Below are 17764 nucleotides of genomic sequence, written 5' to 3' on the forward strand. Positions count from 1 at the left end.
GCCCCACAAAACAGCCAGCCCCCAGCAGGGGGGAGAGAGGATGCCCACTTCCAAACCTGCTTTGGAATCTGGTGTCAACCCTGCTTAATCCCAAATAATTATCTTTCCTTGCTAACTGCCCAGATTTTCCCCTGGAAACCTAGGAAGAATTATTTTTACTTTAATTAGCATGGTATGTTAAAAGAATCCTAAACACCACATTGGTTTCCTGCTGTGGATTAATACATCTGACATCAAATATTTTCAGCCCATCTGGAAGAAGTTAAGGCAGGATTTCTGATTCTAATCCAGGCCCTGCCACCAACTCACTATGTAGCTCCATGCAAGTTGCTTAACAAATCCATTTTTTCAGATGTGAAATAAATGAGTCTCACAATAGTAGTGTTCTCCAAAGAGCTATGAAGAGGCCATCTAGATTCCCAGGATGCTTGTCACCCTCACCCTAGAGTAGGGCCCAGAGGTACATCTCAGGGAATATGCACATGACAATACTAGTAATCGCCAATTTTCCCATCCCCTCCACTTCCTGGAGATCAAAGAATGCATTCTGGGCTCCCTTTGCCATTGGAGGACCATGTGACTAGTTCAAGCCAGAACTCTGAAGAGCCAGCGTGCTATACACAGCTTGCCCCTTTCCTCATAGCAAACCGTTGAGCCTGGAGAGTTGCCTGAGCTGCAGCAGCCCTGCCAGGGGTGAGAATGAGTGCTTTATTTGTTACCATAGATTAAGCTAGCCTCTCCTGACCGATTCAAGGATGCCAAAGGCCACCTAACTTATGACAAGAGAGAGAGAAGACAGCTTCCCTATGAGTGGTCTCTGTGGCTAGCAGTTAATTGACACCTGTGGCAGATTCTGTCATTTGCTTAACCCACAGAATTCTAATTCTGTTCATCACAGCAATGTGTACAGCCCCAAGAAATGAAACATAATTCCTATACTCCAAGGGTTCTCAAACTTTAGCAAGCACTGAATCACCTGGAAAGCTTGGTAAGCACAGGTTGCTGGGCTCCAACCCCTCCAAGAATTTTCATCTCAAACAAGTTTCCAGGGGATGCTGATGCTGAGGGTCCAGGGGATGCTGGTGCTGCTGGTCCATGGCATGGTGATGCTGTTGGTCTAAGGGAGGTCGATGCTGTTAGTCTACAAGATACTGGTTCTGATAATACAAGGGGTACTGGTGCTGTTAGTCCAGGAATGCTGATGCTATTGATCCAGGGGATACTGATGTTGATAATCCACAGGAGGATGATGCTGTTGGTCCAAGGGATACTGATGCTGACGGTCCAGGGGATGTTGATGCTGATGGTTGAGGGACCAATCTTTGAGAATCACTGCTCTAAGTCAATGGCAATATAATTGTTCTTTGTCAGATACTTGCTTTCCTAACCTCCTTTGTAGGTGGGAATTGTCATGTGACCCAGTTCTGGTCCATGAGACAGAAAGGGAAGTCTGCAGCATAAATTCTGGAAAAGATTTTTCTTCCATAAATTTGGTAGACATCTACAGAACATTTCATCCAACAACTACAGAATATACATTCTTCTCATCAGCACATGAAACATTCTCCAAGATAGAACACATGTTAGGTCACCAATGAAGTCTCAACAAATTTTCAAAAATTGAAATAATTTCAAGTATCTCGTCAGACCACAATGGATTAAAGCTAGAAATCAATAGTAAGTGAAACTTTGAAAACTACACAAATACATAAAAATTAAACAATATGTTCCTGAATGACCTATGGCTCAAAAAAGAAATTAAACAGAAATTCAAAAAATTTCTTGAAACAAATGAAAATAAAGACTCATCATACCAAAATCTACAGGATATTGCAAAAGCAGTACTAAGAGGGGAGTTTATTGCAATAAATGCTTACATCAAAAGAATAGGAAGACTCCAAATAAACAACTTAAAAGAACTAGAAAAACAAGAACAATCCAATCCCAAAATTAGCAGACAGAAAGAAATAATTAAGATCAGAACAGAACTAAATGAAATAGAGACCAAAAAAAGATACAACAGATCAATGAAACAAAAAGTTGGTTTTTTTGAGAAGATAAACAAAATAGACAAACCATTAGCTAGTCTAACTAAAAAAGAGAGAAGACCCAAATAAAAATCAGAAATGAAAAATGATACAGTACACCTGATACCACAGAAACACCTTAGAGATGATTATGAACAACTATACAACAATAAATTTGAAAATCTGGAGGGAATGGATAAGTTTCTGGACACATTCAAATTACCAAGACTGAACCAAGAGAAAACACAAAACTTGAACACACCAATAAAAAGCAATGAGATTGAAGGAGTAATCAGCAGTCTCCCAACAAAGAAAAGCCCAGGACAGCATGGCTTCACTGTTGAATTCTACCAAACCTTTGAAGAAGAATTAAAACCAATCCTTTCAAGCTATTCCATAAAATTGAAATGGAGACCATTCTCCCAAACTCATTCTGTGAGGCCAGCATCACCCTGATACCAAAACCAGAGAAGGAAAGATGCAACAAAAAAAGAAAATTACAGGCCAATATCCTTGATGAACATAGACACAAAAGTATTTAACAAAATATTAGCAAACAGAATACAGCAACACATCCAAAAGATTATACATAATGATCAAGTGGGATTCATCCCAGAGATGCAAGGATGGTTCAACATATGCAAGTCAACAAATGTGATACACCACATCAACAAAATCAAAGACAAAAACCATATATTGAGATATAGACACAGAAAAAGTGTTTGACAAAATTCCACATCCCTTCATGATAAAAACTCTCAACAAATTAGGTATAGAAGGAAAGTATCTCAACACAATAAAAGGCATACATGACAAACCCACCACCAACATCATCCTGAATGGGGAAAAACTGAAAGCTTCTCCTTTAAAAGCAAGAATAAGACAAGCATGCCCACTCTAACCTCTCCTATTTAACATAGTTTTGAAAGTACTAGCCAGAAAAATCAGGCAAGAGAAAGAAATAAAGGGCATCCAGATTGGAAAACACAAAATCAAATTGTCCCCGTTTGCAGATGACATGATTCTATATATAGAAAAATCTGAAGACTCTACAAAAAAATTCTTAGAGCTGATAAACAATTTTGGTAAAGTTGCATGTTACAAAATCAATATGCAAAAATAAGTAGCATTTTTATGCTCCAATAACAAACCAGCAGAAAATGAAATCAAAAAAGCTAGCCCATTTACAATAGTTACCAAAAAAAGTAAAATACCTAGGACTAAATTTAACCAAGAAAGTGAAAGATGTCTACAACAAGAAATACATATCACTGCTGAAAGAAATTAAAGAGGACACAAAAAGATGGAAAGATGTTCTATGCTCTTGGATTGGAAGAATTAACATTGTGAAAATATCCATACTACTCAAACTGATCTACAGATTCAATACAATGCCCATCAAAATACCAATGACATTCTTCACAGAAATAGAAAAAACAATCTTAAAATTCATATGGAAGAACAAAAGACCCCAAATAGCCAAAACAATCCCGAGCAAAAGAAATAAAGCCAGAAGCATAACACTACTTGACTCCAAATTATATTACAAAGCTAACCAAAACAGCATAGTACTGGCATAAAAACAGACACTTAGACCAATGAAATAGAGGAGAAAAACCAGAAATCAACCCACAAACTTACAGCCAACTAACTGATCTTTGACAAAGGCACCAATAACATACATTGGGGAAAAGACTGCCTGTTCAATAAATGGTCCTGAGAAAACTGGACATCCTCATGTAGAAGAATGAAACTAGATCTGTACCTCTTGCCATATACCAAAATCAACTAAAAATGGATTAAAGACTTAAATATAAGTCCTGAAACTATAAAACTCCTAAAAGAAAACATAAAGGAAACACTTCAGGACACAGGAATGAGCAAAGACTTTATGAATATGATCCCAAAAGCACAGGCTACAAAAGGAAAAATAAATATATGGGATTATATCAAACTAGAAAGCTTCTTCACAGCATAAAAAACAACAGAGTGAAAAGACAACTTACAGAATGGGAGAAAAGATATTTGCAAAATATGCATCTGACAAAGGACTAATATCCAGAATATACAAGGAACTCAGACAGCTTAGCAGTAAAAAGACAAATAACCCAATTGAAAAATGGGCAAAGGAGCTGAATAGGCATTTCTCAAAGGAAGATAATGAATGGCAAAAAGACACATGAAAAAATACTCAACATCACTAAGCATCAGGGAAATGCAAATCAAAACTACATTGAGACAGCATCTCACCCAGTTTGACTGGCTATTATCAAAAAGACAGAGAATAACAAATGCTGGCAAGAATGTGGAGAAAGGGGAACCCTCTTACACTGTTCGTGGGACTGCAAATTGGTGCAGCCATTATGGAAACAGTATGGAGTTTCCTCAACAACTACAGATAGAGCTGCCATATGATCCAGCAATTCCACTACTGGATATATACCCAAAGGAATGGAAATCATCACGTCAAAGGGATACCTGCACTCACATGTTTATTGCAGCTCTATTTACAATAGTCAAGGGTAGGAACCAACCTAAATGTCCATCATCAGACAACGGGATAAAGAAATGTGGTATATACACAATGGAATACTATTCTGCCATAAAAAAGAATGAAATACTGCTATTCACAGCAACATGGATGAACTTAGACAAAATCATATTAAGCGAAATAAGCCAGGCACAGAAAGAGAAATACTGCATGTCCTCACTCATAAGTGGGAGCTAAAAAATAAACAAATAATAAAAGAAGCAAGAAAGAAAGATACAATAATCACAATAATACACTGAACTTTCTAAAGGAGAGAATGGAACTGAGGTTAGCAGAGGTGAGAAAGGGGGAAGGGAAGGAGGGGTAAGGGAGGAATTGGTGAAGGGACATGAAAAATGGTTACACTGTATAATGTTGAATATACTAATTATTCTGATTTGAGCATCACATATTGCACACAGGTATTGGTATTCAACTCTGTATCCCACAGATATGTACAATCAACTATGTTACAATAAAAAATAAATAAAATATTAAAATAAAAAGTTTGTGGAAAAAATGAAAGCCCATTTACAATAGCCACTAAAAAAATAAGATGCCTAGGAGGTGAAAGATCTGTATGATGAGAACTACAAATCACTGCTGAAAGAAGTTGACAAGGACACAAAAAGATGGAAGAACATCCCATGTTCCTGGATTGGAAGAATTAACATTGTGAAAATGTACCTACTTCCCAAAGTGATTTACAGATTCCATGTAATCCCCATCAAAATACCAATGACATTCTTCACAGAAATAGAAAAAACAATCCTAGCATTCATGTGGAACAACAAAAGACCCCAAATAACCAATGCTATTTTTATGCTATGCTGAACAAAAATAAATAAAGCTAGAGGCATTGTACTACCTGATTTCAAATTATACTGCAAAACTATCTTAACCAAAACAGCATGATACTGGCATAAAAACAGACTCATGGACCAACAGAACAGAATAGAGAATGCAGAAATTAATCCAAGTACTCACAGCAAATTGATCTTTAACAAAGGCAACAAGAACATATGCTGGAGAAAAACAGTCTCTTCAATAAATGGTGCTGAGAAAACTGGATATCCATCTGTAGAAGAATGAAACTAGACCCATATCTCTCACCATATACCAAAAGCAATTCAAAATGGATTAGAGACTTAATATAAGGCCTGAAATTATAAAACTCCTCAAAGAAAACATAAGAGAAACACTCCGGGAAGTAGTACTGGGCAAAGACTTTATAAATAAGACCCCAAAGCACAAGCAACAAAAGAAAAAACAAACAAATGGAATTATAACAAACTAAAATGCTTCTGCACAGCAAAGGAAACAATCAATAGAGTGAAAAGACAACCTACAGAATAGGAGAAAATATTTGTAAACTCTACGTCCACCAAGGGATTATTATCCAGAATATACAAGGAATGCAAACAACAAGAAAACAATCAAATAATCCAATTTAAAAATGGGCAAAGGAGATGAATAGACATTTTTCAAAAGAAGACATACGAATGGCCAACAGGTACATGAAAATAGAAAGAAAGAGAGAGGGAGGGAAAGAAATCACAATAATATGTTGAACTTTCAGAAGGAGAGAACAGAACTGTGGCTACTAGAAGTGGGAAGGGGGGAGGTTAGTGAAAAATTGGTTAATGGACACAAAGAATGATTATGTTTTGTAATGATGAATATGCTAATTATCCTGATCTGATCATCACATTATACACAAGTATTGACAGTCAACTCGGTAGCCAAAGATTTTTCACCCATAAAAGGAATCCCTGTCAACACAAAAGAGAACAAAGTCAGAGGACTGACACTAACTGACTTCAAGACTTCCTATAAAGCTAAAGTAATCAAGACAGCGAAGTACTGGAGAAAGAATAGACAAATAGATCAATGAAATAGAAAGCACCCAAATATATCCACATAAATATAGTCAACTTTGACAATGGAGCAAAGGCAACACAATTGAGGAAAGATAGATTTTTCAACAAAGGGTGCTGGAACAACTAGACATCCATATGGAAGAAGTATCTGTAGATACAGATCTTACACCTTTCGCAGAAATTAATTTTAAATGGATCACAGACCTAAATGTAAAATGCCAAACAATGAAACTCCTAGAATATAAATAGGGAAAAATCTAGATGACCTTGGGTTTGGCAATGACTTTTTAGATAAGACAACAGGCATCATCCATGAAAAAAATAACTGATAAGCTGGACTTCATTAAAATTGAATTTTTCTGCTCTATTGAAGACACTGTTAAGAGAATGAAAAGACAATCAACAGACTGGGAGAAAATACCTGCAAAAGATATATCTAATAAAGGACTATTATTCAAAATACACAAAGAACTCTTAAAACTCAACAGTAAGACAACAAACAACCCAATTAAAAAATAGGCAAAAGATTTAGACACTTCACAAAAGAAGACATACAGATGGCAATATGCATATGAAAAAATGCTTCACGTCCTATGTCATCAGGGAAATGAAAATTAAACCAACCAGATACAACCGCACACTTAGAAATAGCCAACGTCTAGAACACTGACAACAGCAAATGCTGATGAGGATACAGAGGAACAGGAACTTCCATTCATTGCTGGTGGGAATGCAAAATGGTGCAGCTCCTTTGGAACAAAGTGTGGCAGTTTCTTACAAAACTAAACATATTGTTACCATATAATCCAACAATCGCACTCCTTGGTATTTAACCAAAGGAGTTGAAAATTTATGTCCACACAAAAACCTGCACATGTATGTTTGTAGCAGCTTTGTTCATAATTGCCAAAATCTGGAAGCAACTAAGATGATCTCCAGTAAATGAATAGATAAATAAACTGTGGTACAATGAAATATTATTCAGTGCTAAAAATGAATGAGCTATCAAGCCATGAAAAGACACGGAGGAAACTTAAATGCATATTACTAAGTGAAAGAAGACAATCTGAAAGCCTACATGTAGTATGATTCCAACTATACGATACACTAGAAAAGGTAAACCTGCAAAGACAATAAAAAGAACAGTGTTTGCCAAGGGTTAGAGGAGAGGGAGAGATGAATAGAAGGAGCACAGAGGATTTTTAGGAGAGTGAAATACTCTGCATGATACTATAATGGTAGATACATGTCATTATAAATTTGTCCAAACCCATAGAATGTACAATACCAGGAGTGAATCCTGATGTAAGTTATTGACTCTGGGTGATAAATCATGTATCAATGTAGATTTGTTGATTGTAACAAATGTACTACTCTGGTAGGGGATGTTGATAATGGGAGAGGCTATGTATGTAGTATGGGGACTGGGGTATATGGGATATCTCTGTACTTTCCTCTCAGTGTTGCTGTGAATGTAAAATTATCTAAAAAAATTTTTTTTGAAATGTCACTTTTATCTTGCCTTAAATGAGGGTGGGTGAAAATGTGATATTTGGCCATGAAGCAGCCATCTTGCAGCCATGAGGTGACCAGCCTGAGGAATGAAAAGCCAACATGCCAAGGAGAACAGAGCAGAAAGAGAAAACAAATCTGGGCATATCTGATAGGTTACCTGACTTCATGTTCCACATAGAGGAACTTTATCTACAGAAACGCCCCGGGCCTCTATTCCCACTGCTCAACCAGACAAGTGACTTACCTGGTGGACTTAGAAGCATCTGGGCACCTTCGACTCAGCCCTTTTCTTTGGCTGTTTGGAATCATCTGCCTGCAAAAAGGTGCACTCTGTTTTGCTCTCCATGGCATAGCAAGGTTAACGGGGCAAACTCTGTCCTTGTTAATGAGGCCTGTGCTGCTTACGACTCTATGACTGAGAGGACGTGGGAGACAGAATTTTTTCAATGGCTCCCAAAGATGTCCCACCCAATCTCCAGAACCTGTGATAGGATGAGCTATCACAGCCATGACTATGTTACATGATAAGGAACCATCGACCTTAAGGTAGGGAGAATGTCCTTGTGGGCCTGATCTAACCACATCAGCCCTTAAAAACAGAGAGCTTTCTCCAGCCGGCAGCAGAGGGGCAGGGGGAAGTCGGAGAGACACAAAGCATGAGATGCATTCGACACACCACTGAGGGCTTCGAAGACAGAGAAGACCATGCTCCAACCTCCAGAGACTGCGAATTGTCCCCAGCTGAAAACCAGCAGGGAAACAGGCATCTCAGTCCTACAACCACAGGGAACTGTCTTTTGCCAGAACCTGAATAGCTTAGAAGCACATCCTCCCGCAGATCCAGAGCCCAGTCCGGCAGACACCTTGATTTTGGCTTTGTGGTATTCTGAGCACACCACCAGCCAAGCCCTCCAGACCTCTGACCTGCATAAACTGTGACATAAAAAACGGGTGTTGTTTTAAGCTTCTACCTTTACGGTGATTTGTTACACAGCCAGGGTAAACTCACACAGCAGGAAAGTCCTAATTCAAGACGAAGTGGTTAGCAAGTCCTTTCTTCAACAGAACTAAAGCTACATTCTCTGGACAGTTGATCAGCAATAAAACCAACATTTTGATCTCCATCTGATTTCTCAATTTCTTAATTAGTTCTGAACTCCAGAGGGGAAGAAATCATTTTTATTTACTCACCCCATAAAAACCCCAACAGTAAGGCATTTTATTACTTTGCAGACAAAAGCCTTCCTAAGTAATAAAGTACTTAGCAATACTTAGTACTCAGTCCTCAGCTACTCAAACCAGAGTCACGTCAGGATACAGGCACCTAGAAGGCTGACTTTATACTTTATTTCTACTCCACAAATAATCCTCTCTTCCTAAGAGCTGATAGAAAACATAACAGATAAAGAGAAAGGCTCAATAATCACTGAGCAGGTGACAAGCTTTGTTGGTTTAAACAATTTTCATTTCTCAAATAATAACCTAAGAGTAACTGGCCTTTTAAATGTAGTTTAAATAAATGGCAGAGCTCTGAGATTTTCTACCAAAACTTTACATGCAGCAAGCAAACTGCTCCAGAATCATTTATTTGCATACTCAGGAAGTGTGCTTATATTCCTCCTGGAGTTTGGTCACCCCTCCCAGTAGCACCTTCCAACATTCGGCAAATGCATCCATTATGTGCTGCCAATTCAATGATATACATCCGTCTCGCCTTCCTAAAAAAAGACTCCCGGTCTTTGATGGTGCTGCAAGGAACTGAGTGGGCAATCAGCATAAAAATGAAATGTGAGATTTTTAAGGCTCTGCCCCAGAATCTGCTGAATGATCTGTCTGAGAGGCAGCTTTAAGGGGAGGGAAAATAGTACACTCTACTGGGAGTCTGAAATTGATTAGGGGAGACTAAGCCCCCAAATTTAGTTGCAGATGCAGTCAAAAGGATTGCAACCTCTTCCCTCATTTAGAATACAATAACAAGAATTTTTTTTTTTGCTAAAGGGGGATTCCAAAAGCTTTTAGTCCAATCTTCCCTTCTACAAATAAGGAAACTGAGATCTAGAGAAGCTACATAAAAATAAAAATCCCAGATCAATCATTTCTCCACTTGAATTCTGTTTGCCTGAGTGTTCAAACCACCAAATTCATTTTTTTTCTAACTCAGGTGCCAGCAGACAATGGCTAAGAGTGCACCTCTGAAAAGTTCAAACAGCTCTGGGAGTCAGGGTCATCAGGGCTGGTATAGGGGGACCTAAACACCTGAGAAGCCGAGACACTGAGCACCGATGGTTTCCACAGTGACCACTGAGGAGCCAGGTGTATGTTTTAACGAGTGCTGGCCAGCCAACAATGATAGAACAAAGGTTGTAGGACTTTCCAGAAAAATTCACACACCATGGAGCTGCTCAGATGAAACCTGAATGAGTGGCTAGCCTGCTATTGAGGGCTTTTCTTGGAGACAGACACACAGTAGCTCTGAACTCTATGTGTCTACCCTGTGCCAAGTTCTTTTCCACATATTGTTTCATTTAGTCACAACCTAAACCTCATAAAGTAAATTCAAGTGCTATCCTCTACTGCCAGTGAGTAAACTGAGGCATCTCTTACCCAAGATCAATGAGCTTATAAATGCTGGCTCTAACAGAGGCATAACACTACCTGACTTCAAATTATATTACAAAACTATTATAACCAAAACAGCATGATACTGGCATAAAAACAGACACACAGACCAATGGAACAGAATAGAAAACCCAGGAATCAACCCATACAGCCAACTGATCTTTGACAAAGGCAACAAGAACATACATTGGGGAAAAGACAGCCTCTTCAGTAAGTGGTGCTGGGAAAATTGGACACCCATATGCAGAAGAATGAAAGTGGACCTGTAACTTTCACCGTGTATCAAAATCAACTCAAAATGGATTAAAGACTTAAATATAAGACCGAAACCATAAAATCACTAAAAGAAAACATACGGGGAACATTCCAGGAAGTAGGACTGGGCAAAGACCTTACGAATAAACCCCACAAGCACAAGCAACAAAAGAAAAAATAAACAAATGAGATTATATCAAACTAAAAAGCTTCTGCACAGCAAAGGAAACAATCAACAGAGTGGAAAGACAACCTATAGAATGGGAGAAAATATTTGCAAACTGTACATTTGACAAGGGATTAATATCCAGAATATATAAGGAACTCAAAAAACTACACAATAAAAAAAATCCAATTTTAAAATGGGCAAAGGAGATAAAGACATTTTTCAAAGGAAGACAGACATACAAATGGCCAACAGGTACATGAAAAAGTGCTCAACATCACTAATCATCAGAGAAATGCAAATCAAAACCACACTGAGATATCATCTCACCCAATTAGACTGGCTACTATTAGAAAGATCAAGAATAAAAAATACTGGTGAGGATGCAAGAAAAAGAGAATTCTTCTACACTGTTGGTGGGACTGTAAATTAGTACAGCCATCATGGAAAACAGTATAGAGGTTTCTCAAACAACTACAGATAGAACGGCCATACGATCCAGCAATCCCACTACTGGGTATACACCCAAAGGAATGGAGATCATCATGTCAAAGGGATACCTGCACTGCCATGTTCATCACAGCTCTGTTTACAATAGCCAAGATATGGAACAAACCTAAGTGTCCATCGACAGACAACTGGATAAGGAAAATGTGGTATATATACATAATGTAATACTACTCAGCCATAAAAAAGAATGAAATTCTGCTGTTCTCAGCAACAATTGTTTCTCAATTGGAGAAAATTATGTTAAGTGAAATAAGACATACACAGAAAGAGAAATACTGTATGCCCTCACTCATAAGTGGGAAGGAAGGAAGGAAGGAAGGAAGAATGGATCACAATAATACTTTGAACTTTCAGAAGGAGAGAACAAACCCTAGGATACTAGAGATGGGGGGAGGTAGGGAGGGGGATTGGGGAATGATTGGTCGGGTAAGGGGCATAAAGAATAATTACAATTTGTAATAATGAATATGCTAATATAAATAAATAAATAAATGGTGGCCCTAACCCAGTTACAGTGCTGTAGTGCATTATTATTCCTCCCACCATAGTATAAAAATTTTTTGAAATAAAAAAATAAAGTAAACTCCTGAAACTGCTCATCTGGGGCACTCCCTTGCATTCTTCTAAAGAGAAGTATAAGCCATGATCTCAGAAACAGAGAGCCTTGGACTCACAATTTGAGAGTTCTTATATTAGAGGGAGAAAAGTGGAGCTGGAGAGCTTACCACTGATCTTTCTTTGCCTGTTATTGCTAGATTCTGCAAAAGATCTCAATATGCCATTTTTAAAAACAAAGTCATCAAAAGAAAGAAGTCTCTGAAAAAGGTTTGAAAGACTTAAGAATTAGGTCAATACTGAATAAAACAGCAGAAATGACCTTACACTTAAGCAAAACAAGTGTTCTGTTAAATCATAGAAATGGGTGTGAGATAAAGGGCATTGGGAGCCCCAGTCCAATCACGCATCTACTTCACATGCCTGTCAGTGATATCAGGATTGCCGACTTTAGTAAATAAAGTCCTTAAGTTGAGATTTTTGTCCCTTGTTTAAAGATAAATATAACCAGAAGGAAAAACCCACTAAGGCAATATCAGTCATCAACACCTTAGTATGAAGTAGTACATCAGGGTACTACTGCTGAGAAAGCACTTGGCATGGCAGGGGGTAAAGGAAGGGGCCATTAGGAGACGTGCAAAATACAGAGCAGTGTCTGCAGAAGGTAGGATTCTAGAAGAAGCCAGGATCAGCCTGAAGACACTGTGTTAGGAAATAAAATGGAGTGAAGGAATTTCAATAACAAAATGGATGGATTCACAATTTTCTACTTCATTGCAAACACAATAAGGAACTCATCTTCCATTTTTAAGGAGAAACTCAGTTTGTCTCACCTTTTCATAAAGTCTGTGTTGGCAAATCCATACGTACTTAACCCTCTTGTGTTGTGATTCCAGAAATACCACTCTAAAGTAGGAAGCTATTCAAGAGAAGGGAGTTTAGGCACAATATCTCTGACTGCCATTGGCCAAAATAGAAAACAGGATCGTAACATTAACCATTCCATTGAAAGCAGATGATGCCCCTGATAATGCCTCTGGATCCTGACAGGCTAACGCCGACTGGATCACAGCAGTCAGGGTTTAAATATGACGCAGTACTCACTCGAAAGACTTTCTCCACTCTTGTAATGCTCTTCCCAAAGATGGTTCCAAGTTGGTCTCCAATTCCAGCCAATAAAAAACCAAAGAGTGGAATTCCAAAGATGGCATATAAAATACAAAAGATCTTTCCTCCTTCAGTGCTTGGAGCAATATTCCCATACCCTGGTGAGAAATATTAAAAAGAGAAAGGGAGAGTGGCAGAGAAATTAGAGCATTGACCAAAGGATCCACAGACTTTTAGAAAGGTTTGTACATTCCTCCTACTTCATGAGCCTTAGGGAGTAGAACTTCGTTTTAAAGGCTCTATACAATTCAGAACATTGCTCCACTGTTCCTCTTGCTTCTCTCCTTGTTAACAGTTTTAAGGTTTCCTGGATCTTAATATACTTTAGGAAGTCTGCAGTCACTCAAATTGCATTTTTCTTTTTTCTTTTCTTTTTTTTTTGCAGCTGGCCAGTAAGGGGATTTGAACCCTTGATCTTGGTGTTTTAACACTGCACCCTAACCAACTGAGCTAAGTGGCCAGCATCCCAGAATTACATTTCTGATGTAAAATGGTACTCTCCTTTTCAGAAATACCAAACATCATGGACATGTCTGTTTAGGGAGCCCTGAATATCTGGGAAGGATCCACCATTGCCTTTTGTAGATTTGCCAAGAGCTTCTCCTATGCAGTCTTATCTGTGGCCATCCCCAGGTGGACCTGGACAGACTACCGCTGTCTTCATCACTTGCCTTTGTGGGTGATGAGTGAGCTACATTGAAGAGGAAATGGGGTCTAGTACAAATTCAGAAAGGACCCATGACTATAGCCCTACGTTGGGAAGTCTGAAAACAGTACAAAGCAGGAAAGGAAAGACTTTGTGTCTCTTTCCCCCACTGACAGTGAAGTTTAGCAGTGCCTGGCTCTCTTTTTCTCTTTCTTGGGAACTACACACCATCTCTGAGTACTTTCTCTCTTACCCCCTACCTCTTGCACCAAGGATAATCAGGTGAGAAATAAATATTTATCGGAGGAACAGGTGTTTGAATACAAGGGGGCCCTTTTGTAGTCAGATCTATTAATATGTACTTACATAGTGCTTTGAAAACACCAACATCTACATTCTTAAGAGTTTTGCAATTACATAAGTAACTTATGTATAGTATTGGGCCTAGTCTATATAAAGTAATGCTGGAAGAAAAAGGCTTATAGCATCAGCACAATTTATATAGAGATGAGAGTCCAAGTGAGCTCATATTCATTTTCATGCCTGTTAGTATGACAATCTTATGCTAAGTGATGTCTAGATGGTCACCTAACCATTCACCCAAATTCGAATAACTCATGTGGGCCTGTTTCTGAATGCATGCAATGGGTGTGTTGTTGGGTCCAGGGTTATGCGCACGTCAGGAAGGTAGCACAGTAAAGAATATGTTGATGGTTGGCCCATCGTTCATCATCCTATGCGCCTGGAGAACTCAGTGTTGATTTCTGCCTTTGGGGATGAATCACTTGGCTATTTTTGTTTTCAATTTTCTGTTCAGAATCATTCAAACCTCTTATCATGAATTATCTAAATTACAGCTTCCCTTTCTTACGAGAATATTCAGGCAAGCCTTCCTAATCTTGTATTTCTGTTACTCACTACTATTTTGGTTAAATGTGCAAAAGAACTCTGGGAACTTTCTCAGATGCTTTCAGGAACCTGGATAAAAAAAATTTTCCAAATATTCCCCTCTAGAATAATCTGATTTACATTAACATAGCCCTATTGAAGACATAATAAATCTACCTCTACAGCTTCACTTTATGCAGGTTTATGATGACTCTTGGAAACATTCTAGTACCTTGTAGAAACATTGAAGATTCACTCAACTCTCTCACAATTGCCTGATTTCAGGGAATATAGGTTTTCTTTCAGTCTGAGTGTCTCAAAAAGAAACATATTGCAGGCACAGGCAAACGTATAGAGGCTTTGCACCTGCTGAACAGGCATCTTACTAGCCTGGACAAGTGCTGCACACCCTTCCTCCAGCTTTCAGAGAGGACCCCCCCACACCCCACCCAGGTAAGGTACTGTGCTCACAGAACATCTCTGGTGTCATCCAAGGAACATCAGAGAGAAATGAGGAGCTGGAGGCTCCAGATCCAATTCTACCTCATACTACTTGGTTATTAGACCCACTGTACCTCTCCAAATTCTAGGGTTGGAGGGATTCAAGGAAAATATTTTTTTTAAAAAATCAGTGAACTGTAAAGTACTATACCAATGCAAAGTATTATCGCCATCACCATCATCATCATCATCATTGTTACAAAGGCCTCTTTGTTCAGTGTTTTTCTGATCAGATCACTAAAATAAAATTAAAGCAAAGTTTGACAGTAAGGGAATTCATGATGGAATATTCAAATAAGTCTTTAAATATATTTAAGGCCATCTTTCTTTGCTGACTCACTTCCTAATGGACAGAAAGTAATCGCCATCCTTGAGTAATGCTATAGCCTGTGCATGGACACATGTGTGTTTGTGTTCTCTGCCTCTGGTGAACTGTCTGACCCTCAACCCTGTTACTCTAGGAAAATTCCAGCACCTAAGCTTTGAAAGTTTTCTCTGAGGCAATGGGAGGGCCACACTTCTGGATTTGGGGCCATGGTTATTTATACTAGGCCTGTTAGACTGCTCTGCGTATCCTTCCAGAAGGCTTCACAGAACTTTAAAGTAAGGTGTGATGGTTGTAGGTAGGCTCTAGAACTAGAGACTTCAAAAATTCCTGTTCTGATTCTTCTACTTACTAACTCTCAGATTTTGAACACATTACTTAACCTCTTCTCACTTTCTTCAACTGAAAGGTGGAGCTATTAAATCACCCACCTTATAGCTATTAAGGATTAAATGAATTCCATGTGAAACATGAGTTACACTGAAGATTAACTACATGTGAAGCATGACGCAAAGTCAGCACTGAGTAAGCATTAGCAATTATCATCTTGCCCTTGCTTTTCTGTGGGAAGAAATCACTTCTGAGCAATACGTCTCCAGGAATACTAAGTCCCAGGAGAAAACAGATGGTTGGTTCCTATTTTCCATCCAGAAACTCCACTGTTACACACAGCACCAGGACAAGGGACAAAATGTCTGTACCTCGCACTAGGTTGACTCAACGACTTGGGAGGGCCCATGCTGGATTTGAGGTGTGGGTATCTCTTAGGGCAGCAATTGTTTGGTAGCACTAGCCTACAACACTAGAACTGGATTTCAGTGTCGCAAAAGGAGTCCAAGGAGCATCTCCATCCACTGGCTTCTGGTGACTTTCAGCAGAAGACGACCAGCTCAGCAGAGACAAACACAGAAACCTGTTATTAATGAGCAGGACAAAGGGCTCAGCTCTGTTCACCCCTGGCTAGAAAACAGGTCCAAGTCCTTTATGGAGAGAAAGCTGGCATTTAAAGAGGACTTACATCCAAGGAGCACACATATAAGCTTCCATTTGCTATTTACGTGCCAAAGTCAAATCTTTTCCACACTGTGTGTTGTTCAGCCCTGCTTGTTTGGTTAAGAGTGTGGTATGCATTCTAGAACCAGCTTGTTTATGCATGCAGGGCTGATTCTGGGATGTGCAACCTGGGCAGGAGCACAGAACCCCACACGAAGAAGGGCCCCATGCTTAGTTTCATGCTCTGCTGTTGCCATTTTGATGTTCTTAATCATTTTTCAACAAGGGACTGCATTATCATTTTGTACTGGGGCTCACAAATTATGTAGCTGGTTCCAGTACCTACTTCATGTGGTTACTGCAGGATTAATTACAATATTATATGTAGAGCACAGTGCCTGGTACCTAGTAAGCACTCAGTAAAAGTTAGCCACAGTGATTGCTGTTTCCAAAGCCTTGGGTTAAACATCCAATCTAAGCGCTGGGTAAGTACAAACAGCTGCCTCCATACCTTGGCAGGTTCAGCCCTTAATTGAGGAACCCAGGCTAATGACACAGTCACTGGCTACAACTTGGGACCTGAGCAAGGGCGCTCTCTCTGATGTCGGTAGAGCCAGGTGACTCAGTCTGAAAATGCCTCAATGACTAAAATCTAATTGCATTTCATTGGTGTTGATAAGAACGTGATCCTTTGCTGCCCTTCTGCAAATCATGGTTTGTGGAAAAGCATCTGCACGCAGGAGTGAGCATCATTCCTCCAGCTTACAAAAGCTAGTTGCTGGGGGCCCACCAGCAAAGTCAATAATCAAAGACAAGTGGGACTTTCTCACATCAGAATTAGTTCTGAGAAAGGAGACAGGGTGCGGGGGGGCCTCAACAAAGATTGAGCAGAATCTGGACTTCTTTTTGGTGTGGCTACTGGTTTGCAAAAGTGCCTGAATGTATTTTCTTTGCTATACCTGTGTAAATCTTTCCGTACATCTCAGCACGAGAAAATCTTTTTTAAAAGGAAGTGCTTTGATAGCCTCAGATGAAAGGGACCTCTGACACTGAGTAGTATCTTTGCTTTTCAAAAAAGACTATTATTTCTAAGCTGTCTCTATACACATTCTAAATAATGAGCACATAATGAAAAGTACATAACCTCAGGCTGCTCATGAGAGTCTTTCCAGAAAGAAATTTGGTGA

At 39.0% G+C, this 17764-nt stretch overlaps 1 protein-coding gene across 1 annotated transcript in view; it reads right to left on the reverse strand.

The window, feature by feature from the left end:
- KCNK10 (potassium two pore domain channel subfamily K member 10) overlaps nucleotides 1–17764 on the reverse strand; it is a 123591-nt gene that overhangs the window by 31378 nt on the left and 74449 nt on the right. Inside the window, exon 4 of the mRNA XM_063091092.1 lies at nucleotides 13162–13322. Within this exon, the coding sequence (XP_062947162.1) occupies nucleotides 13162–13322 (161 nt within the window). The remainder of the gene's footprint in view (nucleotides 1–13161; nucleotides 13323–17764) is intronic.

Source organism: Cynocephalus volans, chromosome 3, assembly GCF_027409185.1.
Source record: "Cynocephalus volans isolate mCynVol1 chromosome 3, mCynVol1.pri, whole genome shotgun sequence".
NCBI classification, from domain to species: Eukaryota; Metazoa; Chordata; class Mammalia; order Dermoptera; family Cynocephalidae; genus Cynocephalus; species Cynocephalus volans.